Source organism: Glandiceps talaboti, chromosome 6 (assembly GCF_964340395.1).
Source record: "Glandiceps talaboti chromosome 6, keGlaTala1.1, whole genome shotgun sequence".
Lineage (NCBI taxonomy): Eukaryota > Metazoa > Hemichordata > Enteropneusta > Spengelidae > Glandiceps > Glandiceps talaboti.
The window spans coordinates 24,622,909-24,648,737 of record NC_135554.1 but is presented as its reverse complement, the minus strand read 5'-3'; the positions used below and the strand labels follow the sequence as shown (position 1 = coordinate 24,648,737).

The window sequence follows — 25,829 nt, the reverse complement described above, 5'->3', positions numbered from 1 at the left end:
AGATACAACTATTTATTGCAATATAAGCTATCTACAGATGTTGGTTTAATTATACTCACTGCTGGATCGCATATATGATAGCAAATTTTTGTTATCAAATAGAGGCACTTCAACCTCATTTCAGATTAACAGTCTTTAGACTAATTTTTTACTTTGCCTATTGTTTTATCCAGCTGTTATGGAGCTTACATATAATTTACGTCCAAGACATTTTAAAGGCCAACATCAGATTAGAATTCAAAGCTTTGGAATGAATGGCAGGGCTATAGAAAAACCTGGTCATGAACAAAACAATGATCCTATGATAGGCTATGTAATGCTCAACTGATACAACAACAAATCCAAGACTGTGGGATTCAAACATTGGGGTTTTAGAGTACAACAGGAATTTAAGGAGAACTTACAATTCTTGGTACAGACATGCTGTATGGCCCACACAGCCCATAGCTGGACTTCGGCAATACCATTTGGACCAAGTAATGGGAAGAACGGACTGAATGACCTGTATGCTACCATCTCACCCTTAGGGTTAGCCCAACACACAATAGCATCATGCTAGAAAATAAAACAAAAACAAACAATGGTTTAGTAAATACGGATTATCTCTCAATGTCAATTCCCTTGTGGAGGTATAACAGTTGATATATGAATCCATGGTGATGACATGAAGTGACAAATACTGTTTTGTTACCATAGCAACATATAATCACAGATCACAGTCAATACCCTGTAATTTAAAACAAATTCTTCAACAGTGAAAAAAAAAAAAAGAAGATAAAATTATGACTTTGCAAGATATTGTACATTACTGCCATTCAACAGGACATCATTCATGTGTCTGGAGGTGAAGATCACATACAACTGCAGACATCAGACATTGGATGAACGGAACCTGTTACAAACAGGGAAAGTAAACAATTGAATTGGATTAATAACTCATGACACAGCATGTTGGAAGTACAGACTCTTGTATTACATTCAATCAAATTATAAGATTTTTCATGGCAACTTAAACTTTACATAATAGTTTACGCTCACAAATAAGTTTTCAGTTCCACAGGAATTTCATGTACACATAAAGAGGCCACAAAACTGTTCTTTATCAAACCATGGTGTGTAATACAAATCTCTGCTGTTTCAACATTACTAGTATGTGCCAAATGTTATTTATCCAATACAGTTGTTTGTTTGTAACAGGTTTCATTCCTCCATGGTTTGAGTCGGCAGTGATGTGTACAAAAACAAACATGCCTGATAGTGACTCACAGTTGTTGCAAACCACGTTGCATGTTGACTGGAAACGCTAAGAAATATCAACCTGCAGGATATTTGGTGTTAACTATTGTATACATCTAGATGTTAAAACTACTAACTACATTTTACTAGTTTAAGAGACATTTGTTATGACCGATAAAATGACTCATATTTGCATATGAGAAATGACAAAACTTCAGGCTGCACTAGCTGCAATGGGAATGTTTTTGTTTTTTTTAAATGTTTTGTCAGGTACAATAACTTACTCTTAAATATTGTATACAGTGAACAGTATTGTACCACACGTGAGTAAATATACTTTCTGTACTAAGCCATGTACAAAATAAATTACATCACAATGAGTTTTGGGTCCAGTGACACCCAAAAAACAGCGCCCTCAATGGCGATCACGATTTCAACCTGTTTCTGTACTGCTTATGGATAATATCAAATCCCCAATTACATGTACAATGTGTAATTATTGGTACAGTATTTTAACAATTTTCAGTGAACATATTGTGGTTGTCTGATCAAAAAAATCACACTACAGTTACAATAGTACAGTTTTAACATGCCGTTGCAGTCAAAACCGAGCTTTCACTCAACATTTAAAAAAAAATAACTTACCAATGATTTGAGGAGTTGTTGTCTGAGGTTGTGAGGTTGTGTCCATAGTTGCTGACCATCATCACTAGCAATATGAGCTATGATTCCTGCAGCAAAATAACTCACTTCAATCTGATCACCTTCGAGTAGAGTCCTATGAATTGACAAAATTGAAAACATTACAAAATCAAACTCACAGTTTTGTAATAGTCTGAAGTCCTATAGGTGTTATTTGTCGATATTTTTGGCTAAAGAATTCAATACTTTTTATTATCTAAATACCCTATTGACTAGTTGTTAATGGTACTGTGTACACTGACTTGATGTCCATGTGTAAACAGCATGAATACACATGTGTAAACAGTATGAATACACACATGTACACTGACTTGATGTCCATGTATAAACAGCATGAATACACGTGTAAACAGTATGAATACACACATGTACACTGTCTTGATGTCCATGTATAAACAGTATGAATAGTATACACACATGTACACAGACTTGATGTTCATGTGCAAACAGTATGAATACACATATGTACACAGACTTGATGTCCATGTATAAACAGTATGAATACACGTCGGTACACTGACTTGATGTTCATGTGTAAACCGTATGGACAGTGTGACACATATATACATATGCTGGCTTGATGTTTGTGTGTAAACAGTATAAATCAACAGTCTGACTGTTTAACAGCAAATTATAATTTTTTGAGTGCTATTAAATTTCATAATATACAACATAAATAAGATTGCAAACGAAAACACACATTATGAAAGAACTGGAACTCCACAGTCAATTCAAATTTGAATTCCGTCAATGATGACTCACCACCTTTTCCATGTGTTATAATGAGAATGGTTAATTAATAGTTTATAGTAAGTCTTATATGTACTGGTACAACTGTGTATGAACAGCCAAGTATAGAATTTTAAGTGCAGGAGAAGTAGATAGACAATTGTTGTATGATATCTACTGTATCATTATCTCTTTGTACTTACTATACATGTATGCTAAATTGCCTACGACCTATTCAACTCATTGATATTAATACGCTAGAATGATTACAGTGTTCACTCACTAATGTACGGCATATGTCATACAAAACGTGCACTGTTGCTTTGACCAAAATTAATGTTCACTGTGGCTCGGATCTTTCTCCTTTTCTACTTTCAACACAGAAAAGTTTACTTGATACGCTGCCTATGGAACTCAAGCTTGATTAATTAATAGTCAGGGAAGAGAAATAACGAGTTTCAATGACAATCATTCATCACAGTGAAATAACATGAACAGTTATTGTTACAGCTGGTGTTTATTTTATTTTCGATATCAAATCCCCAGTTACATAATGTCTTATAGCTATCATAAAAGTAATCATATATGTATGTCCAACTTTGATAAGGCAGCCATGTGTTTTAGGATGTATGGTACCAGTAAATGCTCAAATTTGGGAAGTAACATATTTTAGAATAAAGACCATATGATAACTGCACATCTTTTGGAGACCATGTGTTTTAGGATAAGAGACATGGTAGTGCCCCAATATTGGGAGGTAACATATTTTAGAATAAAGGCCATACGATACAGCCCATCTTTTGGAGACCATGTGTTTAGGGAGTCATGAGATGTATAAATGCCCCAATTTTGGGCGATCACATATCTCATGATAAAGTTGCAAATTTATACAGCAGAATTAGTGTCAAAATTTAAACTTAGGAATAAACCTTCAGTAATTACTTACAATGGGAAAGTACAACTGAAGTTTGAAGTTTGAAGGGTTGTTTAGTACACAGGTGTATGACTCTATCTATACAATAACATTTACTTGACTTACTTTACATGCTGAATGAATTCCTGTTTTAAGAGAGTATGTCTGAGTTCCTTCACTTCTGCTATGTTGTTCTGAAAATAAACCACACTGGTGTTAGAACATGGTAGAACTGTTGGTTAACACAACACCGCCTGGTAGTACATTACAACCCATAACACCAAAGTAAAGCGTTTTCTGTGTGTACCACAATCATTTATAGCATCCATATCAAGTATAAAAGTATACTGTTTCATTTGCTAATACAACCCATAACACCAAAGTAAAGTGTTTTCTATATGTACCACAATCATTTATAGCATCCATATCACGTGTAAAATTATAGTGTTTCACTTGCTAATTGACCACATTAGAAAGGCCACACGCTAGACTTAAAATAACTCAATTGAAACAGTACACTTTTACACTTGATATGAATGCTATAAATGAGTGTAGCACATAAAGTGCTTTACTTCTGAATTACTCATTGTAATATCAATGCTATAAATGAGTGTTGTAGCACATAGAGAAAGTGCTTTACTTCAGTGTTATTCATTGTAATATGAATGCTATAAATGAGTGTAGCACAAAGAGAAAGTGCTTTACTTCAGTGTTACTCGTAATAATTTTAACATTTGCAGCTACCAATCACAATCATCTTTCTTGGTCCAAAAATGATCTATGGCTATTGCCAGAACATCGCATTAATTCTACACAGCATCAGTTTCACCTCATCTTCTGTTGTGTTCTATTGTTTGTTTTGTTTTATTTAGTTTTTTGTTGTTTTATTTTGTTGTGTTCTGTTCTGACCTGTTCTATTGTGTTCTGTTCTGTTCTGATCTGTTTTATTCTATATGTACAATGTTCTGCACAAACACTGAAGAATGAGCAGGACTGGCATTCATGCATATAAGAGATATTGTTTATTTCTGGCTACTTGAGTCCCTAGATTTTATGAAATTTGTAACAGCTGTTCTGAAATGGTCTGGCATTGTAATTTTTACGATGTTAGGTGGAAGATGGTTCCAAATGAAATCTATAAATATTCAAAATATGCAACAAAACTATGTTTTCTGATCTCTGCCATTAACTTCGTGAAAAAAATTTAAAAGCCAACAAAGGTGCAAAACAAGTTCAAGACTCAAGCCTTTCTTTGGTACTCATTATCAGAAGTACATCAGTCAATAAAACACTTCAAATAATATAAAAATGTATATCAATCTATTTTGTATACACATTGATCAATAACTCAAAAACTTGATTCAATACACGTTTCACAAAATTCACATACTCACAGTGAGAGTCAAAATATTATAGATTGAAAATCCAATATGGTGGCAAACGTTGAATATACTTACGATCAATCCAAGTACTTTGGTTTCCACCGCAGTTTCATTGGGGAAAATCTATAAAAAGAATGACAAATGGCATGATAAGGTACGTCATTGTCAACTAACTTGTCAAGATTGACTGAAAAATGTATTGAATATAAAGTTTATTACATCTAGGAATAGACTCATAATCGGAAGTAATATTGTTCATCAAGAACAGTATATATTATTGCCTTGATATTGTGTTATATGCCTGAGGGCACGGATACAATCAACACGACTTGCAGTGGCGTGTTGGTGTATCCTTGCACCGAAGGCATATAACCCAATCTCAAGACTATAATATTTTTAGTATATGTCTCAACAGATATTATTTTCATACATGAAATTTCATGACAGGAATTTCTTAAAAGAATAAAACTTGACTTTGTGCCCTGAATGCTGAACTTAATTTGACATTCATTGCTATAAAAATGATGATGGATTTACTATATTACTATTAGATGGGCTATTGTGATGGTCCACCTCATTTGCATATTCAATTTTGAAAATTTTGAAACAAATTCATGTGTCAATCATTGGAGTGTCGAGTTCATTGTATTCCACACCTAATGTAAAAAATATCAGCATTTCCAATATCAAAGGTGATAGTGATGTATCGTAGTGTGCTATATCAGATGTTTGCCATGGTGGGAGTAGTTATTTTGAAAAGCTAGCTGCCTGTCCTTAACCCTTTCATGACTAGAGACAAGTTTTAAATAATATGGGGACCCAATTTATATGAATATTTTCATAATTACAATAATATTACTTTATTAGGAAGTAACATTTCTTTAATTCCAGTCTAAAATGAAGTTGATATATGCCAAAAACTTACATAAAACAAGAATTTTGTCCAAACAATTTTGGCGGGAATGTTTTCAGTATTGAAGGGGTTAAACCATGCACTACACTAGTATGAACCATACCGACTGCAACATGGTAGTGACGACTGACACACAGATGTACCATTGGATTTGTGTTAAGTGAGTCTCATTTCAGCAACGACAATGACTCTGAATGATATTTAATTAATATGTCTATTTGTCAAATATTTTTGCTTCACATTTTAATTATCGGTCACATGTGTTCATCCTGGCATATCACTTGTGCTAATTAATACATCATACCATACCATATCTTAGGACAATAGGCCAAAGATAAATTGATTAAGTGTTGCAATATATTTATACTAATTCACTTCTGATGTCAGTCTAGTAGCATGAGTAGATTTATGACAGAATTTCAATCTACAACTATATCTTCTCCAAAATTAAAAGTTTGATGTTGATGTAAACGAAAGTGTTAGATCCAATGCATGCACAATAGGCCATTCCAGATTGCAAACAGGAAATTGAGAATGCAGCCACTCGCTCAAATCGTAGGGTATCATCACCTCATCATACTGTTTCTTAAGAGCTTTGTTCCTTGGTATTCTGTAGAAGTGTAATTCAGGGATGTTTTTTGTATTGTTCAGACATCAAGGAAAGCAGCAGTGTTCTATGATTAACTGAGTAACCTATACCGTGTATACCTCCAAGGTACACACAGACAGGAAGTAGAGTGCCACCATCGCAAATTTTGGAAAGGCCTATTGCTGCTATAGGCTTTCAGTATGCAGCACTGCAGTGAAAATTCCAGCAGTAGTAAGTGCATACATAAGTACTAATTACTGGTACATATGTTTAAACTGTGAAAACTCATGATTGAGCAATGCTTTGTTGATTTCATAAACACAGACACCTGTTACTTTTATCAGCTGTATGTGACAGATGTCCAGATTTAGATCCCATACAGAGCAAACACACAAACACAGATGATGCAGTAAATCTGTCCCCAATGACATGATCCACCTAACTACACGTATACAGTCTTGATGATGTGATAGCAATTATTTGTAGCAAGTGATAGAATAAGTGTACATTGTACATAACAATAAATCTAACTGATTACACTAAAAGCATATGAATATCTATACAAAAAATTTTAACTGCTTTTTAATCATGATATATCTTTTCCATGGTAACCCATACTTTTGTATCGATTCTTAAATCTTTGTGAAGGACAAATCATCACGTCAGTGTAGTCAGGTCATATCTGCCATACAATTACATAACAGATACGACCCCACTGCACTGACATGATGAAATGTTTACCTATACCCATGGGAAGTTCAAATTCCTTATAAAATGAACACTCAGACAGAGGTACTTAACGTTAAACCCAAATGTTTGTATCTCATGGTTTTGGATTAAAGTACATGTACTAATCAGAGGAGCCAAACAGATCATTAAAATGGGGACCATTTTTCTGTTTGGGACAATCTTTTCTATAACTCGGCCAGGCAACTGTTTTTCACACCTACAAATTTGACCTAATCTGATCCCAATCCAACCCCTCCTCTTGTCTTCCCACCATAAAAATAATCCTCCATACCTAACTTTATATTATATTTCATCTGATTTCATTGTATCTAAACAGATCAATTTCAGATGACAGAGAAATAGCTGATAACACAGTAAAGACGTACTTCAAACAGCTGCTCCTATATTATAAGAATGTAACCTTTGACCTCTCAGAAATAATAGCTGTCATTATAATGTAGTATACTATACAACTCACAAGCCAGGTTGAAGGCGTTCAAACCAAAAGAATATAGGTTTTTATTCCCAGGTTCATGACAATAGCAACTCACGTCTATCTAAATACGTCACCATTGTGCTTGAAATAGAAACAATGGAACTGAGACTCATTAATTTTTAAAAATTAAATTTATCGATAACCAATAAATAATGTCAGTTTTTTATCTATATTACATGTATATCAGGTTTCCTTGTGACAGTACTAGTGGTTACAAGAGTCTGGTTCAACATATTTTAATAGTTGGATTGATATAATAGAAACTGTCATTTCTAATTTTAAATGGGCAATATGGTTTTCACTTTTACGGTGTTGAGTTGTCACAAAATAGCTATTTTTTGAGTCATTGTGAAATAACTACCACATGGACCAGCAGGCATGTAAATGATTGTTCAATTGATTGATTGAATGGATTAATTTTTGTGGTTATAAAAAACTTGGTGATATTGATCAATTGACTGGTTGATTTTTGTGGTGATATAAAACTTTTGTTCCTTCTTTCCCTGGCTACTTTTCTCTCTTTCAGCTGTATATAATTCACTCTTTATTAACTAAATAAAGACATCTTGTCCATTCTTCTCCTCTTATCTAAATTAAAGCACCTCTAATCTCATGATTACCAGGGAGATTGGTTACCCTGACAATTTGCTCAATCTCTTATCATCTTGGAGATTATCACACCAAACAAACACTCACTTATGTGCAAACTAATCTCTTTTATACTAGTGGCAGCTTTAACTATAGACTCTATGTGTTTCGTGTAGGGTCTCTATACTTTAACGTAATGACCACAAAAAAGTAGAAGCAATTTATATACCTCTAGGATATGCATGAGTAGTTCAAGTCCACCTTCATTGAGAAATATACTGCACGTAGTAGGAGATTCATCGGTTAAATTCCACAGGGCACTCAAGGTGAATTTCAAGGTGACATCAGCTTGAACTTCTTCTGCTTTTGTCTTCACAATATTTAGTAATTTCTGTTGAAAAACAAAACCCCACCAAAAAAAAGGTCAATATACTATTCTGAACTCATGACTATAAAAATAACAGATGAAAAATAAGGACATATACATTATTTTATATTATTCCCCAATATTTTTCTTCCTTCAGCCAAGAAAAATATGAGTGACCTAAGGGGTCTTTGTCACTTGTAGTGACATTCGTTCGGTCACAAGTGTTTTCCGGCCGAATGTAGAAAAATATTTGGGAGTAATATAAAAAGTAAATTGGGAAAAGTAATGGCAATTTTGAGCATTTTGACATATTTCGAATGCAGTGATGTAGAACAACAAGAGTATATATTCCATATTTTTTGTTGAACCTGGCTTGTGCATGGTATAATATTTCATATTGATATTTCATCCAGTAAGATTGCTAAAATTTGAAAGCATCTTGTAAGGATCACAAGACATGTCTTACATGTATGTACAAACTCCAAACAAAAGATTACAGTTTTGCATTCATTTCATCTATATTTTGCGGTCTTCACTACATTTGAGGTGAAAAGTGAAGACACATACTCACCTTCATATATGGCTTGCTACCTAACAAAGCAGTCTGTTCTGTCGATATCTTAGCTGCCAGGATTGAACAAATTGCAACAGCCATTCTACTCATAGAGGCGTCTTCAAATGTACACAAACAATCCATTACAAGTTTGGCAGCACGAAATCTGTCAAATGTCTGCAAAAATAAATAAACAATTTCATATTCTCCATATTAGTTATGAGTTCAATGAATATACCGGAGTTTTCCGAAAACTAGCCCTGGGCCACTATCCGGAAAATCAGCAAATTCGGAACCACAACAGAGGAACTAAATAGAAGCTCAGGGCGATTATTTGGCAGTCAACACTCAACAGTCATGTGGCTCATATCATTACTAATGGGGACATACCAGTTTAGGGACACAACAATTAGGAAGACAAGAATAATAATTTCATTTTATAATAATTCAAATATATCAAATGAAACATTTTATTTGCTATCATTCTATCAGCATCGATTGTATTGTTGCGTCGATGCCTCAAAAATAACCATTACAAATAGAATAGAATTGTCAATTGACTGAAACCAAGCATGTCAACTTTATATTTATTATTATAAAGTGGATATTGTTCAACTAAAAATAGTGTACGTCTGAATATACAGATTCATAGGCAAGATTCAATGTTTCACATTAGCGGGACTTGGGACCACTAATTTTTTTAGCAGGACCACTGCATTTTTTTCATCACTGGTCCGGGGACCACCAGTTCACAAAATGATTTGTTCACCCTGGATAAACTTGACATTAGCCTTGTACCGATCGTTAAATCTCCATGAACTCATTTATACATAACATTACACATTACTTCAACTCTCACTCGATGTAATTCACTTTGTGTGCACACTCACCATGCAAATTACCCTGACCTATTTTTAGACCCAGTGTGTCGCATTGACAGTGACGTCTGCGGGTCTCCATGAGTCATCTGCCGACTTGTTGATCGATCTCAGCACAAAGGTGTATGTACCTACCTTCACGATCACATTCTCCTCGTCTAAAAAACATCCATTTTTTATTGGCACTCTAAGTTTATGTTTTTTTTAACGGAACATTCGAACTAAATAAAAACTAACGTTACCAATATAACGAGGCAAAATTCTTGCCGTAGTGAATCTGAAAACCCATTAGACGCCCACCCGCCAAATGATCGCCAATGGGCAACTTTTCGGATGGGCTTGTTTTCGGAAAACTCCGGTACTTTTCATTTATAAAATGTCAAGGTTATCATTTGTAATCATTTACTGTCAATATTTATAAAAATAAAAATGTCAAAATCCATGAGGATTTCAAAATTAATAGTATAAAGCTGAAAAAGTATTTCTACACATTAAATATTTGAATTTTATACCTACAATATGGGTAGGAATTTATAACATGGGTGGCACACCCCTATCTTAAATTTGTCTGATTAAAAAATAATCACAGATACTGAGAGTGTGCAGGCCTGGTATTCATGCAGTATGACATATCGTATGATAGAGACTTGCTGACTCGCAAGAAAGTTCCAATCTTACCACATCTTGCAGTATGGTATCACTACACAATGTGAGAAGGGCATTCTTCTGAAGTTGCTGGTGATTTGGAAACGTTTCCATGGCATCCATTGTCAACTGGATCACATCTTTTAGAACTGATATATGGATGTTGTCAGCTAACTGTTGCTTGGACAGGTTGTAAAGACAAGCACTGAAATGTAATTTATACAAATCACATGATAAATGACAATGGAGATCTTTATACGTCATGTTCTGATTATGTTCATGTTTTTTTCTTAGTCACTACAATTTTATTTGACTCATTCTCATACTGGTAATATTTAAATAACCCTGCATTTAAGTGAATCATTTAAATAACTGCAGTGTTAACTTTAAATACAGCAGGTTTTGATTGACATTCTGTCAAAATTTATGAAAATAGTTAAAATAAAAACAGAAGTGGTACCTTGCAGCCATTTGCACTCCTAAGTGTTGTCTGTGGTTGGCCATTCCTGGTAATATAAGCTGAAAACAAACAAACAAACAAACACATGTTTAATTGGTTACAGTTTGTAATACCTACTAGAAGTGTAATTTTCAATTTTCAACATTGCCCACTGATTGCCTGAAGAATGCACATGAGCACTCCTAGAATGACATCATATGATATGGAAATAGGCATTGACAAAATATCACAATATGCAAATGAGCACTTAGTTGAATATCAATATACAAATCAGCACTGGTAGAACATCACAATATGCAAATTAGCACGTAAAATATCACACTATGCAAATTAGCACTAGCAGAATATCACACTGTAAATTTGCGCTAGCAGAATATCACAGTAAATTAGCACTAGAATATCACAATATGCAAATTAGTACTGGTGGAATATAGCAATATGTAAATTAGAAAAAGATTAATATCACAATATGAAAATCAGTACTGTTGGAGTATAGCAATATGCAAATTAGAACTAGTTCACTATCACTCTACAAATTGGCATGGAGAAAGCAATGCAATATGCAATTAGCATTTCAATATACCATAGCCAATTAAATGACATCACAATATATGCAAATCATCACTCATACAATGGTACCACAATATACAAACCAGCACTAATAGAAACACTGACTTCCTAATATGTAAATAAGTACTGGTCTAATATAATATGCAAATTAATATATCAATTTGCAAACTATTGAGTGAATTACATTTTTCTTAAATTTGACCAACAAAAAGATGAATAAACTGTTCCCCTAACTTTATTTAAAATTCATTCTAATATAATATGCCAGAATGAGTTCTAATATTCTAATAAATTCTAAAGTCAAAATTTGCAACAAGTTACATGTAATCTTACTGTGCTATATCGTAATAATATCAACTAATAATTTCCTCAATTGTTGACAACCCATACTTTTAATTTTCATATTTAAAATGAAAATGATTTGCTGTCACAGTTCTTAAGCTGTTCAATATTGTTTGTAAAACTGAGATCCCAGAATAGATGACTATTATTTACATGTAACAGGATACAAGCATTGAAAAATGGTCGGCTTGATCACAACAACCAAACTGACTTGAAAATAATGGTATTAAAATGTCTGTGCTTAATAATTTACATGTAACAAGATACAGGTCTTGAGAACTGGCCTCCATAACTGTACAAACTGACTTGCAAATACATTGTACTGGTAAATGGCCTTGATATAATAATGGACTAATGATCAACTGGTGCCAACAGGCTTGCAGTACAGTATGACCTCGTTTAAAAGACAAGGTGTTACGTTCCATAATTCAATGTACAGTCACATATACACGTGTGATCCTGAGAACAATATTCTATACTACATGTATAGCGTTCTACTTTCAAAATCTGGTTACTGCAGTTCTTGAGTTTATAAATCGATCAATGTTGTACAATCAATGTATCATGTATGAAGCAACAAAACTACTGTTAAACAATTCTAGCCATTCAAGTGAATTAATTTTTTCCTTTTTTTTTCTTTTTTTTTCAGGGTAAAGGTAATTTTCCATTGTAAAGATGATTTCAGTCACCTCCCCTATGCACAGCAGGAGCATATCCAAGTATAGCATAATCTCCTTATAAAAGGCTATGTTTTCATTCACATTGTGTAACACTATACTACCCGTATCTAAATGTAAAAAAGTTTTATTCAGAATGTTTGTTTTGCTGCACTGAGCATGTTTTCATACATGTACAACAAACAAAACACTTCCGCACATAATTTGAATAAAAAATTCACTGTAGCATGAAATTTTCTTTTTACTTTTTACTTTTTTCTTTTTTGTGGAAACCTCCAATGCGTCAGTCATCTGACGTTGGGCAATTATATGTAAGCATAATGCGTTTGTATTCACATCTTGTGATAACAACAATTACTAATTGTACTTGTGGTACCAGTATGTCTACTGGTATGGAAAAGTGGTTGTTCAGAATTTGAAAAGTATGTAATACATGTACCTGTATCTCACAAGCAGTACAGTTATTGAAACAAAGGAAGGTATATGCAGTGATGTAGATAACTTTTGAAGTAGGCATGTAGAAGTAGTAGATGGGCGAATGAATATCATTTTGCACCATTTTAAATTTTTTACAGCCAGTTACATGCAAGGTTCAAAGGGTTATTTTGTATGGCTACAGGTTATTGTATCTACATCACTGATATGTATTGGGCAACTACAGACTGGGGGTTTCATTCATTTTTTTAAACTATATGTACCAGTAGTTATTTCCCCCAACTGAGAGGGATTTTGTGGAATGGTTTACTGATCAAGGCACATGTACATGTATTCATATATATATATATATATATAAGTATTACTGAACTATTCATCAAAGTGCATATATTGTGACACCATAGCACTCATAATGATAAACAGATTAAAATAGAGATACACAGTCATGTATCTGATCAAATGCAAAGATGTAATACTATACTATAACAGAACCCGATGACACATGACTGCAAGTGTGGCATACTCAGGGGATTTGTACGAGTGTTTGTGGTGTTCTGTGCAGCCATAGACCCTCCACGTGGAGGGTCTATGTGGAGGGTCTATGGTGCAGCCATGCAAATATACTGTCACAAGCTACAATGTACCAAGTGAAAGTGCAACAGAAAACATGGCAAGTATGACTGCAAATACAACTGGGTACCCACACTGGCAATCACATGGCATGGGGCTCTGTTAGCATAAATGTTTATCAAAATCAGCAAATTTCGGCCAAAATCATGCATCTAAAAAATGTATTGTGCAATCACATGCTTTTTCATACAAGGGACGATTGCACACTCATTTGCATGTAATTTGCATACTGATATACAATAATGTTTTCGGCATTTCACTGCAGTGCAAGTGCCACTAATACTATAGTAATATATGTAAATTAATTACTTGTACATACGTAATAATTTACACTACCAATATATCCCTTTTGAAAATAAAAGGCCCACCTCCCCTTTGCATGTCAGATTTTTGGTGATGATATAGATTCAAATACTTAAAGTATATATATCTTACCTGGACAATATCAACTCTGGCTTTATCTAAAGTCTGTGTCATGTTAAATAGAGTACACAGAGTCTTGTGCATGTAGTTTGCTCGGTTACTGTACCGCTTCAGTGCTTCAAGAACCTGTTTCTCATTGGCTTCACCTGTCACCTACAGTAGAAAATATATAATCTTCACAATATGCTTTGGGGAAAACATTTTAGTTTTAAACTGGAAGGGTCCTATAGAAGGGGATTCAATAATAATAAACGTTATTTGTCAAAATAAATTTGGAAATTTGTTCAATGGTCGCCACAAGAGCAGTGCCCTAGTGTTGAAGAAGCAGGAGGAAACTGGAGTACCCAGGGAAAACTTGTGTTGTTCAGCAGGGCCAAACTGAGCATCACCCTTCTTACATACAGACCTGGTTAAATGTTAATGAAACCCAGCTGACGCTTGGCGGGTCTGAACCCAGACTGCAGAGGCAAGAGGCCTATGAGCTGACTGCTCGGCCACCAACAACTGACAATGTTTGAATCAGAACACAGGTAACATCACGAACATGGAGGATTGCCACTGTGCTATAAAAATCACCTTAATGTGATGAGACATGAGGGGGAATATTTGCAATAAACAAAACCAAAAATACGTGTACACAGAATGATAGTGTCACAAAGAATACATGCAATCTTGCTTACAATCTCCCAACAAAAGTATTGTTAAAAACATATATAGCTATCATTTCAAGATCTGATTTCCCTCTCATAGTCATACTCTCATACATAAAAAAAACCTGGTACATGTATGCTAAATCACATGCAAAACATGTACATGTAGTGCAATTTATACAGGAATTTTCAAGGTTTACATGTACCGTCACAATAATGTATTTCGAAGGTTTTTTTTTATGTAATTCAGTGTACTTCAAGGATTTGTATGTATTGAGAACATTGTGTATGGTTTATGTAGTCCTTCCACAATGCTTTCAGCCTTGAAATCAACATTGTGACCAGACACACCCACTCAAGGCTAGTTTTAAGTGTTCATTGTGTTCACTATTAGTGTCAGAAACAGTTTGTCTAAATTGACTGTTAAAGTCTATGATCGTTAAAAACCACAGTCCTGTATTTATTGCAATGTCCAAGACATATGTTGCACCTGTAGTAAAAAACATGCTTTGACTTGTGAGAATAAAGTCTATCAGTTTAAGCTGGTGGGTGGGGTGGGGGTGGGGGGGATCATAGATCTACATCAAGCTACTGGCACACCATAATTTCTTGTGATATGGACCAAACTCTGAACTTCCCCCATACTTTTTAATATTAGTACAAATGTTAGACTGTCGACAGTCGATCATGCCTTTTTTGCTACGTTTTATCTAAAACTAAAGTTGTCGCCATGCTGCGATCCGATCCGGAGCAATACTACTACTATAATCGCTTGTTTGACACTCTCCAATGCGTCTCGATATGTTGACTCGCTTGGTACATGGTGGTTTTAGCAATGCCATTTGATTTTAATTGACAAGCTTTGTGAACTATGACCCAAATGTCAAGTATTCTACAGTAAAAATTTCCTTACTTTTATCGTGTGAGGGTGCGGCAAGGAAGAACAGTTGCTCGGCCCTCGCTATCAGTATGCAATTATAGTAGTATTGCTCCGGATCGAAGCGTGATGACGATTATAGTATTAGATAAAACGTAGCAAAAAAGGCGCGAGCGTCTGTTGACAGTCTATACAAATGTATATGCAGGCTGTGACTCAATAGCATAAAAAAAACACATTTTTATCATTTTTATCCACAACAAATTTTGCCAGCACACGCTGTGTACTGTGTTGGTGTAGATTGTTACATGTACAAAAGTACCTTACCTTGAGGTCTTGTCTATAGTCAGGGTGACGCTCATTTGTGAGGAACTCTGCAGCACACAGATCAATCATTGCCAGAGTTTCAGGTACCATACTCTTAGTCAGCAGTAGTCCAAGAAACTCTAAATGTGGATGGTTGTCTAGAAATATACTTAAAGATCTTTCCATGAGACCGTCCCTTCCTGAGATATCTATATGAGTGACATTTGGCAAGATATGAGGCATTTCCATCATTCTAGACAAGTTGAATTTCCCGCCTTGTTGGTTCCCTGAGAATGGATGGACCAGGACCTCTCTTGATATATCCAGTTTCCGTAGATGATTCAGTTGGGAAATGATTGGCATGAGGTTATCATCTGGAACTCGTACTTGGAACATACTCAGTGATTTGAGTCGTTCTTTACATTGTAGTAATGGCGTTGCATTGGTGATTGGTGTGTGAGAAATGTCCAGGCTTTCAAGTTGCTTGAGACTATCAACCACTAGTTCTAAGCCCAGATTATTGTTGAACTCAGTAAAACTGACATTGAGGTGTTTGAGCGATTTCAACATGGAAAGGGAAATTACAATACAGAACTTGGAGCTGTTCACAAAGGTAGTACCGCTCACATTCAAGGACTGTATATGACCGGTTGTCCATTCTCCTAGAGCACCAATGATGTCATTGACCGTGACCCCGCGAACCCACGACGCATCTAGATCAGTAATTCTATGACACGACAGCGCTTTAAGTCCCTTACATGACAAAACAGCATTCTTAATACATGCTCTTTTCAGTCGCGTTGACTTGGAGTTGGCAAACAGAGACAAGACAGCATCATTCAGGGCATACTGTCTACTCAACCGATGTAATAATTCCTCAGAGAGTTCGCGATGAAAGTAGATGTCGGAATCTTTAAACGCTAATCTGGTAAAACCTGATTTGTCTTCAGCTGGGGACTGCTGACACAAGGAATACAAGTTATGGGAAATGAAATCTAAACAGATATCTTGTAGGGTATTTGGGGATTCTTCACACTCACACTTGGACATAGTTAGTCTGAAATAAAAAGAAGGAAAAAGATGCTTATAAACATACTTCCTTGTCTGTGATATTGCCAAATATAATATACTTATTCAAAGATTTTATTTTCAATAACAAACATATATTTTAGCATTACGAAAGAGTAACTTCATCCAAAATTATGTTGGTGTTATTATTCTCATCAAAATAGATACCACCTGGAGCAAATAAAATGCAAATCAGATATCCTTTCATTTCATTTCAGGAATAAATCTACATCTTGAGCTCTGCTTGCAGAGACTAATACAATGTTGGCACCATGCAAATCTCCTTTATTAATATTATTATTATTTTTATTGTTATTGTAATTTAATTCACATGCCAATTTATCCAATGCAATACAGTGTTTTTGCAAGAGGCAGCAAGTAGGTAAAATCTACCAGGGTTCCTCAGTAATCAGGGTTACCACAAGTACATTAGAATTGTATGGGAAACTGCCATTTTTTATTCCTTTTCCCCCCTTCAAGTTTCAGTTACCAAGGTTTCCCCCAACCTTAGCAAAAACAACTACAAACACTGTACTTGCTTCATATAAGTATGAGAAATCTGGCAACATATTACATGTACCTGTTATCAAAATTTTATTGGGGAACCCCCCTACTCCCTGTAATATTCTAGACTTGTTATTCTGGCAGTGTGACGTGTATGAAAATAAAACTAACACTGATTGTACAAGTTATTTACATTTTCATACATGTGATGCTTCTCAAACAGATATATACATGTAAAAATGCCAAGGAAAGTCAAACTTAAGACACAGAAGTAGAACTGTAACCTGAGTAGCATTAACAATAGTGACTACAATGACGTACTTGAAACCAATCATACAAAAAAAAGTTATCACAGTTCCGCTGTTCATATGAAATTAAAACTATACAAAATGGCAATGATCCATATCCGTTTCAAATTCTGATAAAGTTGAAATACTAACAAAGAGAAAACTGAAATAAAATTTGTCTGATTCAATTATTAGTGGCAAATATACAATTTGTGAATTCATTATCACAGCCAGTACACATGTGGGAATTGATTACTGTGGTTAAAATTGCTACACATATAATACTGGCCTAGAATCCAGACATGTGGGGACTGTGCACTCAGTCACTGTTTCCAAACCACACCTGGCATTTTGCTACTAGAACAGTTGTATATGCAAACCTAAAAAGAGATTATGATTTGCCACAGTGACACTGAATATGATAATCATGTTTGCAGCATACAGCTTAACCCTCCAAGTTGGTGGTTGTACAATCCAAGATGGGGACACTACTGACAGACATCATCTCACAGTTGGAAGAATCAAACACTCACCAAGAATTTGCACCTGTTTTCTGGTCATACATGTAACTTCATTATACATATAGGTCATTAGCAAAATGCCAGGCAAGGTAGGAGAAAAGCAAACGCAAATTACCCCCCCCCCCCCCCCTTTCCAAGCTAGTAACATGAAACTATACTACACTGTTTGAATCAAGTCACTCTGTAAGTATAACCAAGTATAAGATTGAGTTACCTAACTTTGCCGTAAACTGTCAATCAACAGTAAGCATTGTCAAATGCTTACATAACAAAAAATTAGGTGACTCCTCAAATTGTGATAACCATTGTACAATACTTACAAATCCATGTATTATTTTGTATAACACCTGCACTCAAAAGAGTGATAGGGGTTTTGTTATTATTTACATTGTACATACATTTTGTACATACAACCCATGTATGTATGTATGTATGTATGTATGTATATATGTATGTATGTATGTTTGTATGTATGTATGTATGTATGTATGTATGTATGTATGTATGTATGTATGTATGTATGTATGTATGTATGTATCATATGTATGTATGTATGTATGTATGTATGTATGTATGTATGTATGTATGTATGTATGTATGTATGTATGTTTGTATGTATGTATGTATGTATGTATGTATGTATGTATGTATGTATGTATGTATGTATGTATGTAAACTATGTATGTATGTATGTATGTATGTATGTATGTATGTATGTACAATGTTCACTCAAAACGGCCACTTTGGTCATGATTTTTTCTACATGGAATGATCATGCACTCATTTGCATACAAGTTGTATGCACTAAATGTTCTTAGTAGTGCTTTACATTGAAGTGCAAATACCACTAGTAATATGTGTGTGTACATGTAACTATGCAATTAATCACTGTTACGTGTACATTTGGAATACTAATAAATTTTAATACAAATTTATTTTTAAAAATGTGAAAAGTTATGGTGAGAAACAAAATTTAAAAAAAATAATCATCCCCACCTTATTATACAAAAGTGAGATTATGAGATTTATATACAAGTAGGACTCATTTCGATTGATTGATTTCAAAAATTGAATAATATTTGTTTTAAAATCTATGTTTTTTAGCCATACATCAACACAACCTGCCTCAGCCTGTATGGCAGGTCAGGGGTTGGGAGTACATGTTGGGAGTACATGTGAGATCAGTAAATAATCGTAAATGTATACTTGTAAAAATAATATATACAGTACCTGCATAGACAAGTGTATGCTACGGGTATTGAATACATGAACATTAAATTAACCAATTTGCTCATCAGAATAAATTTTTATCACTTTCAGCAGATACCGAGGACACCGATGGATATACAGCAGTATTTTAAACATCTGCCCCCACGTGTGATGTGGAAGGCTAAGAATAGAACATAATTGTAAATTCGTGACCCTGACCTACATGTACTTGTAAATCTTTTGTCCTACAAGTGCACATTCATAGACTGCAGAAGGTTTTAGTACACTTGTTTCCTTTGTTCCAAAAAATGTTGAAAGGCAGCACGTCATACTTCCAAATCTCTGTTATTCTTGTTTAGTCATTTAGCCTGGATATCATTAAACCAGTCTCACCCGACAAGTGAACATCCATAGACAGGAGGTTTAGTATAATGCCAGTTAACCTTTGTTCAGTATCAAACCCGTCTAAAATAAAAGAAGCCCCTCATGCCGGTCGTATATGTACACAAAGAGAAAACTTTCATATAAAAGTTACCTTTTTTGAATCTAGTTTTGAAGCGACTACAATTCTTACTTAGCTGTTCAGCATGCATTTTTAGCAGACATGTACAACACGTTTACTTATGATTTAGCATAGCAAAATAGCTGATTTAGTCTAGAAACTATATGAGTGCATGGCTTCGTTTTCTACAATCTCTCTCTCCATGTATAGTCAAATTAACAAATTCTACCGAAAATCTAGCTAAATCTCTAGCTGGGGAAAGGGTGAACAGTGCATGTAATTCATCACACACTGACTGGCAGTTGTAGTAATTAGTTACTTCATTCAGTTTACGGCAAACTCATTCTTCAATTTTAAAGTAAGTTACTTGAGAACGCAATAACGTCATCATGCTTGATTATTGTACTTTCTATTGCGTACAAACAAATACCCCTGGATGATGGCTATGGCAATGGCATGAACATGAAAAGAGGTCAGAGAGTAAATTTGTTAGTTTACATACGGTATATGTCACATTATGTGATCATCAGTTACATACATGTACATGTACATGTTGTAAATAGTTCTATCATTACGACAATACGAGAAAATCTCTCAAAAAGTTGAAAATTGCACAATATAGGAAGTAATATAACTTAGATATATGGCTCCATATATATATCAGTATATTGTATACTTACATTCTATCCATATACATGTACATGTACATATTCGGCATGTTTGTATCTCAGGTGAAATATATCGAGTCAGACTTGCATGAACAAATGTGGGGTCTGTACTGTACAATGTACAATGTAGATGTGTCAACCACTAACAAAAGTACAGGTCTTTATGCATACTGTAAGTCCTCTGCCTTGTGTTAAAAATAGCAGTAATTATTGTAAGGGGAACTCCGGACCTTATACCTACATCAGTGACTTTACACAATGACACATCAAAACTAGTTGAACTCAATACACAGAAATGGTTAAAACTTCACTTCTCCTTTTTTTTCCACCTCACCCACCACACAATCAATTCTATGTACCTGGATAGACTGGATGTAAAAATATGTACGATCATGCTATATGACATCTGGGGGCTGCGTACTATTTTAAGACAGCTTTTAAAAAGTAGTGGTACAATTTATACGTTGTCCATGGGACATGTAGTTGGCAGTAAATGAAACATTAAGGACAATGTAAATTATACATATGGATATATAATCATATAAATTATAATATACATGTACCGGTAGAGTAGAATGGCATGTTTAGGACCTGGTCAACATCATTTTTATGGACATGCTCACTTTATGATTTGCGTCAGATGTGGGAAGTGTGTAAATTGTTTCTAGTGACCTGACTCTTACTGCATTTTTTCAATCCAGAAAATTCTGTTTAATTTATACCCTCTCTATGGCTGGATAAAAAAATTTACACAGGTAAGACTGTAACACCCCCATTAGTGCTTATCTGGACGAAAATTACTGTTTTCTTCACTGAAATGGGTTCAAAGTTTAAAATACGTTCATGTCTTCCATCCTTGCATAATCAGTGGTAGCCTGAGTGGGCTACCAGCTGCAAATTATGGTAGCCCCATGACAAGAATTGGTAGTCTGAGGACACGGGACTACTCAGGGTTGTAATTTCGAGCCAGGGGACTTGTAATATGTGACATACTAAGTTGTGGAAATCAAATGACAACAACAACAAAATTCTTCCAATCTATTATCAAAAATAACATGATCTCCCACTGCAAAACATCCATGCATACATAAAACATGGATTTAACATTCACTGTACGGTTTACATGTATGAGCTGACTGAGATCAATAGAAAAATAATTTGGAGTCTGTAATGAATGGACACAAATAGATATACACATATACCTTCAGACAATCAGTTAATAACTGATAGACAAATCTCCTATATTGATAACTTTTACTCATTGCACAAATAATTCCTGGATTTGATGCCAGTCAGGGTAAAGCTAATTGGCATAATAGCTTCACCTAATATGTACCGGACATGCACAGACTGTTACCAATACCAGAAAATATATCACAATAATCAACATAGTTACATAACAGAACCAGAGCATTTCAAACAGAAATGTACAATCACCTAGCATGTAACTGACTGATCGATCGATCGATCGATCAATTTATTGATAGATTTTTGTGGTGAAATAAAACTTATATTGTGTGTAATATTGATCAATTGACTGGTTGATTTTTGTGGTGATAACTGATATAACACTTTTTTCCTTCTTTCCCTGGCCACTTTTCTCTCTTCCAGCTGTATATAATTATCTCTTTATTGACTAAATAAAGACATCTTGTCCATTCTTCTCCTCTTATCTAAATTAAAACACCCCTAATCTCATAATTACCCTGGGATAGCTTACCATGACAGTATGCTTTATTGCTTATGTTCTGGGAGATTATCACACCATACACAAATGCACAAACACTCAGCCTAGTGCAAACTAGTATAAACAAGAGAATAGTTTGAACATGGCTGTATTTATAATGTGTATAATTCTCTCTTGGTTAACCCCTAAATTAAAACACCCCTAATCTTATAATTACCAGGGGTATCTGTTATGGCCACAATTTGCTTTATCTCTTATCTACTGGGTTATTATCACACTGAATAATATTCAGTTTAATTCTTTCCTATAGTATGAGCCCTCTTCAATATGAAATACAAAATCTGAGAAAAAAAAATCAAATGAACAAACAAGCTTGCATCCGCCATAATTCATGTGTATGATGACAGATTGTTTTACTAGATCCGGGATATGTGATATATCGTACCATGGGATCTCCCCTGATACATCCATGATCGCGAGAGCACGATTCGTGATAATGACTCGCAAAATCTCCACACACACGTAGACTTGCACGATCACGGGTTTAGACTTGACCAGTGCAGTGTCACTGTCAGTGTTTTTGACAGAACGTGTTTTGGAAGGACGGTGGCATGTCTGATCGGCATTTGTTGCATACATGACGTACATAGAAATAAACACGATCGAGTAAACAAGTATTCAGGCTACGTTTGAGATCTTCTGTTGACGTCAATGAGTATGTTTCTTTCAATTTACATCGCTAGTCAGCTTCCGGTTTGGTGTTGTCTACTTCCCGTCTTCAATCAGATCAGTCCCCGGTGTTTCACATGATAACTTAAAATATGTCACCATTTAGAGAAAGATTGCAATTTAACTTACCTTTCCATTATGATTTCATTGTGCTTACAACTGTAATTATTAAATATCCTTGATCGGTGTTTATAACACTTGATACGTTAACAAACTGAGAGAACTCCCTTTTTGATGACTTCATACGATGCGACGGTGACGTGAATGTAGCTATTCACGAGAACGATGACCTCAACCGGTGAAAGGTCAAATTGACTCACGTTTACCACGTGAGGGCGCACGTGAGGATGAACAAGGATGTGAATCCATGATGTGAATCACGCATGGATGTGAATATCATGTTTGTGATGCATTGATCGATATGAGAACATTGGGCGCTCATTTGAAAAATGCGTCAATAATTTGTTTTTGTATTTTGTATTTTTTGAGAAAACGGGAAAGAAAAAGAAATTAAATGAAAAGGAACTCTTGAAAGGTATTGACAATTGACCTATAGTCAACGCCAGGGTAAATATGATGTAAACAAGCTTCCTTGTCTATGTGTAAACCAAAAATGACACAAATTGGATTGTGAAAATCGTTTGAAAAGACTTTACAACTTATAGAATTAACATCAAATTATGAAATTTTTTAGGAACGTTTTGTTTTAACAACGGAATGAGGAGGTAGAATTCCGTGTAACCCTGGAAACAATTTTCGCAAAACTCACATTACAAGATAAATAGCGGCGGAAATAACGTGTTGTTGTAAAAATCATCACGTGCGCGCCATACCTACCGTTATTTATTTATTTATTTACTTATTTATTTATCTATCTATCTATTTATTTATTTGTGTGTGTGTGTGTTTGTTTGTTTGTTTGTTTATATCTCCAGAATATGGGCGATCGAAAACATTTGGCCCAGGAGTACTAGTAATAGTGTTGCTTGCTAACAGTTTGCTATGAGTATTTAATACAGTACGAAAACAGTACGTGTGAGAAAATTAAACAGTACTGCCACCTTACATGTACTTGTACAAACTATTTATAAATCTAATGAAGTTTTTTATTGGTGCTCAAAAGTGAGACGAAATATATATTTTTTTTTTGGTTGCTGGCTAAATATTTTGACTCTGTAGTCGGTAAAATGCGACAAATGACAACTGTTGTTACTCCTGTACAAAAGTCTGCTTACAGAAAAAAGGACGATCTCAGTCAGCAATGATAAATTTGTCAATATATGAAAATAAACTTTTGCTAAGAGATCGTCAACTATTAAAAAACTATTACAGACGCTACCAATATTTATCCGTTTGTTGTCTATGTAGGAGTAGAAACGTAACCCTGCTGCGTGCGATTTAATACCACGTTGTTTCATGCATGTTATCTTGGGTACGAATGTTTCAGATAGTAGAATCAATTTCATATCATAGTATGTATGTATCATGGTTCTTATTATAATAGCACTAAAGCGAATTGAATCACAGATCGGATAAGGATTGAAATTACACGCGAGGTGAGAAAACAAAAATAAATGGTTTGTTGTTTCTTTCCAATGTTGTCAGTTCTAAGGCACCAAGAGTGTTAAAAGTAACACGATTATGAATTGAAAGCATATACACACATTAACCTTCTAATCCCTTTTTTTAACCGACCGACCGATCCATCATTTTAGGTGTTACGATGAGAAACACAAAAAGGCACCAAACACCGTTAAACGTTACCTTAATTGGGGATGGGGTGGGGGGGGGTGGGGTTACAAATAAATTGTTCAATTCAATTCGTGCAAAAAATGAAGAAAAAAACCTCGTTCTTTAAATTCTCAAAAAAAATGAAGGCAAATGAAAGTTATTACAAGGATACCTTAGTACAGTACTTTTATTCAGGCTACAGTCCCATCAATATACATAAATATACTGACATTGAATAGTTTACATTACCAGTTTCATAACTAAGTCAACGATATATTTTTACACAGTACTTTTTCTCCAAAAACTAAAAGTTACACATACACTCAACAGACCTAAAGGTGTCCACATACAGACAACATTAAGTCTACAGTTTCGTCTGACAGTTTTGACTTTATAATTAAAACAATAACTATACATAAAATGGGTCTATTAAAATTCTTACAATATTTACATCGACATAACAAGCCTCTTAAAGCAAAACATCAAAAGATGTACAATTATTCAGCTTAAGCTCCACCTATAACTGTCACTCATAAGCTCCACCCACAGCTATCACATTTTAATATATAACAGCATTTGTATATGGAAACGGATTTACTAGCCTCCTGGAAACACGTATATACCGGTACGTATGCCATGGAAAGAAAATTAGAAAGGCATGCATACCGCATGCCCCATGCATCATGTTACACCATAATGGTGACAACAAAACAAATGTGATGCATGTCTTGTATGCATTGCAATTAATGTCAAGCAGAAGAGATACACTAAATAAAATACTAGTTGATCATCTCAAGTGTACAGAAATCACACCTAACTACCTAGCACTACAT

The 25,829-nt window shown here is 34.7% G+C and overlaps 1 protein-coding gene across 1 annotated transcript in view; it reads right to left on the bottom strand.

Moving 5' to 3' along the window:
- The window catches only part of LOC144436732 (protein zyg-11 homolog B-like), a 29,767-nt gene extending 6,217 nt beyond the window's left edge, over positions 1–23,550 (bottom strand). Inside the window, exons 1-11 of the mRNA XM_078125585.1 lie at positions 23,395–23,550; positions 16,112–17,147; positions 14,270–14,410; positions 11,181–11,239; positions 10,754–10,925; positions 9,216–9,374; positions 8,507–8,668; positions 5,038–5,085; positions 3,707–3,774; positions 1,882–2,014; positions 405–555 (exon numbers count right to left, since the gene is read on the bottom strand). Of these exons, the coding sequence (XP_077981711.1) occupies positions 405–555; positions 1,882–2,014; positions 3,707–3,774; positions 5,038–5,085; positions 8,507–8,668; positions 9,216–9,374; positions 10,754–10,925; positions 11,181–11,239; positions 14,270–14,410; positions 16,112–17,147; positions 23,395–23,402 (2,137 nt within the window). The 5' untranslated portion in view covers positions 23,403–23,550. The remainder of the gene's footprint in view (positions 1–404; positions 556–1,881; positions 2,015–3,706; positions 3,775–5,037; positions 5,086–8,506; positions 8,669–9,215; positions 9,375–10,753; positions 10,926–11,180; positions 11,240–14,269; positions 14,411–16,111; positions 17,148–23,394) is intronic.
- Between the last annotated feature and the right edge of the window lie 2,279 nt (positions 23,551–25,829).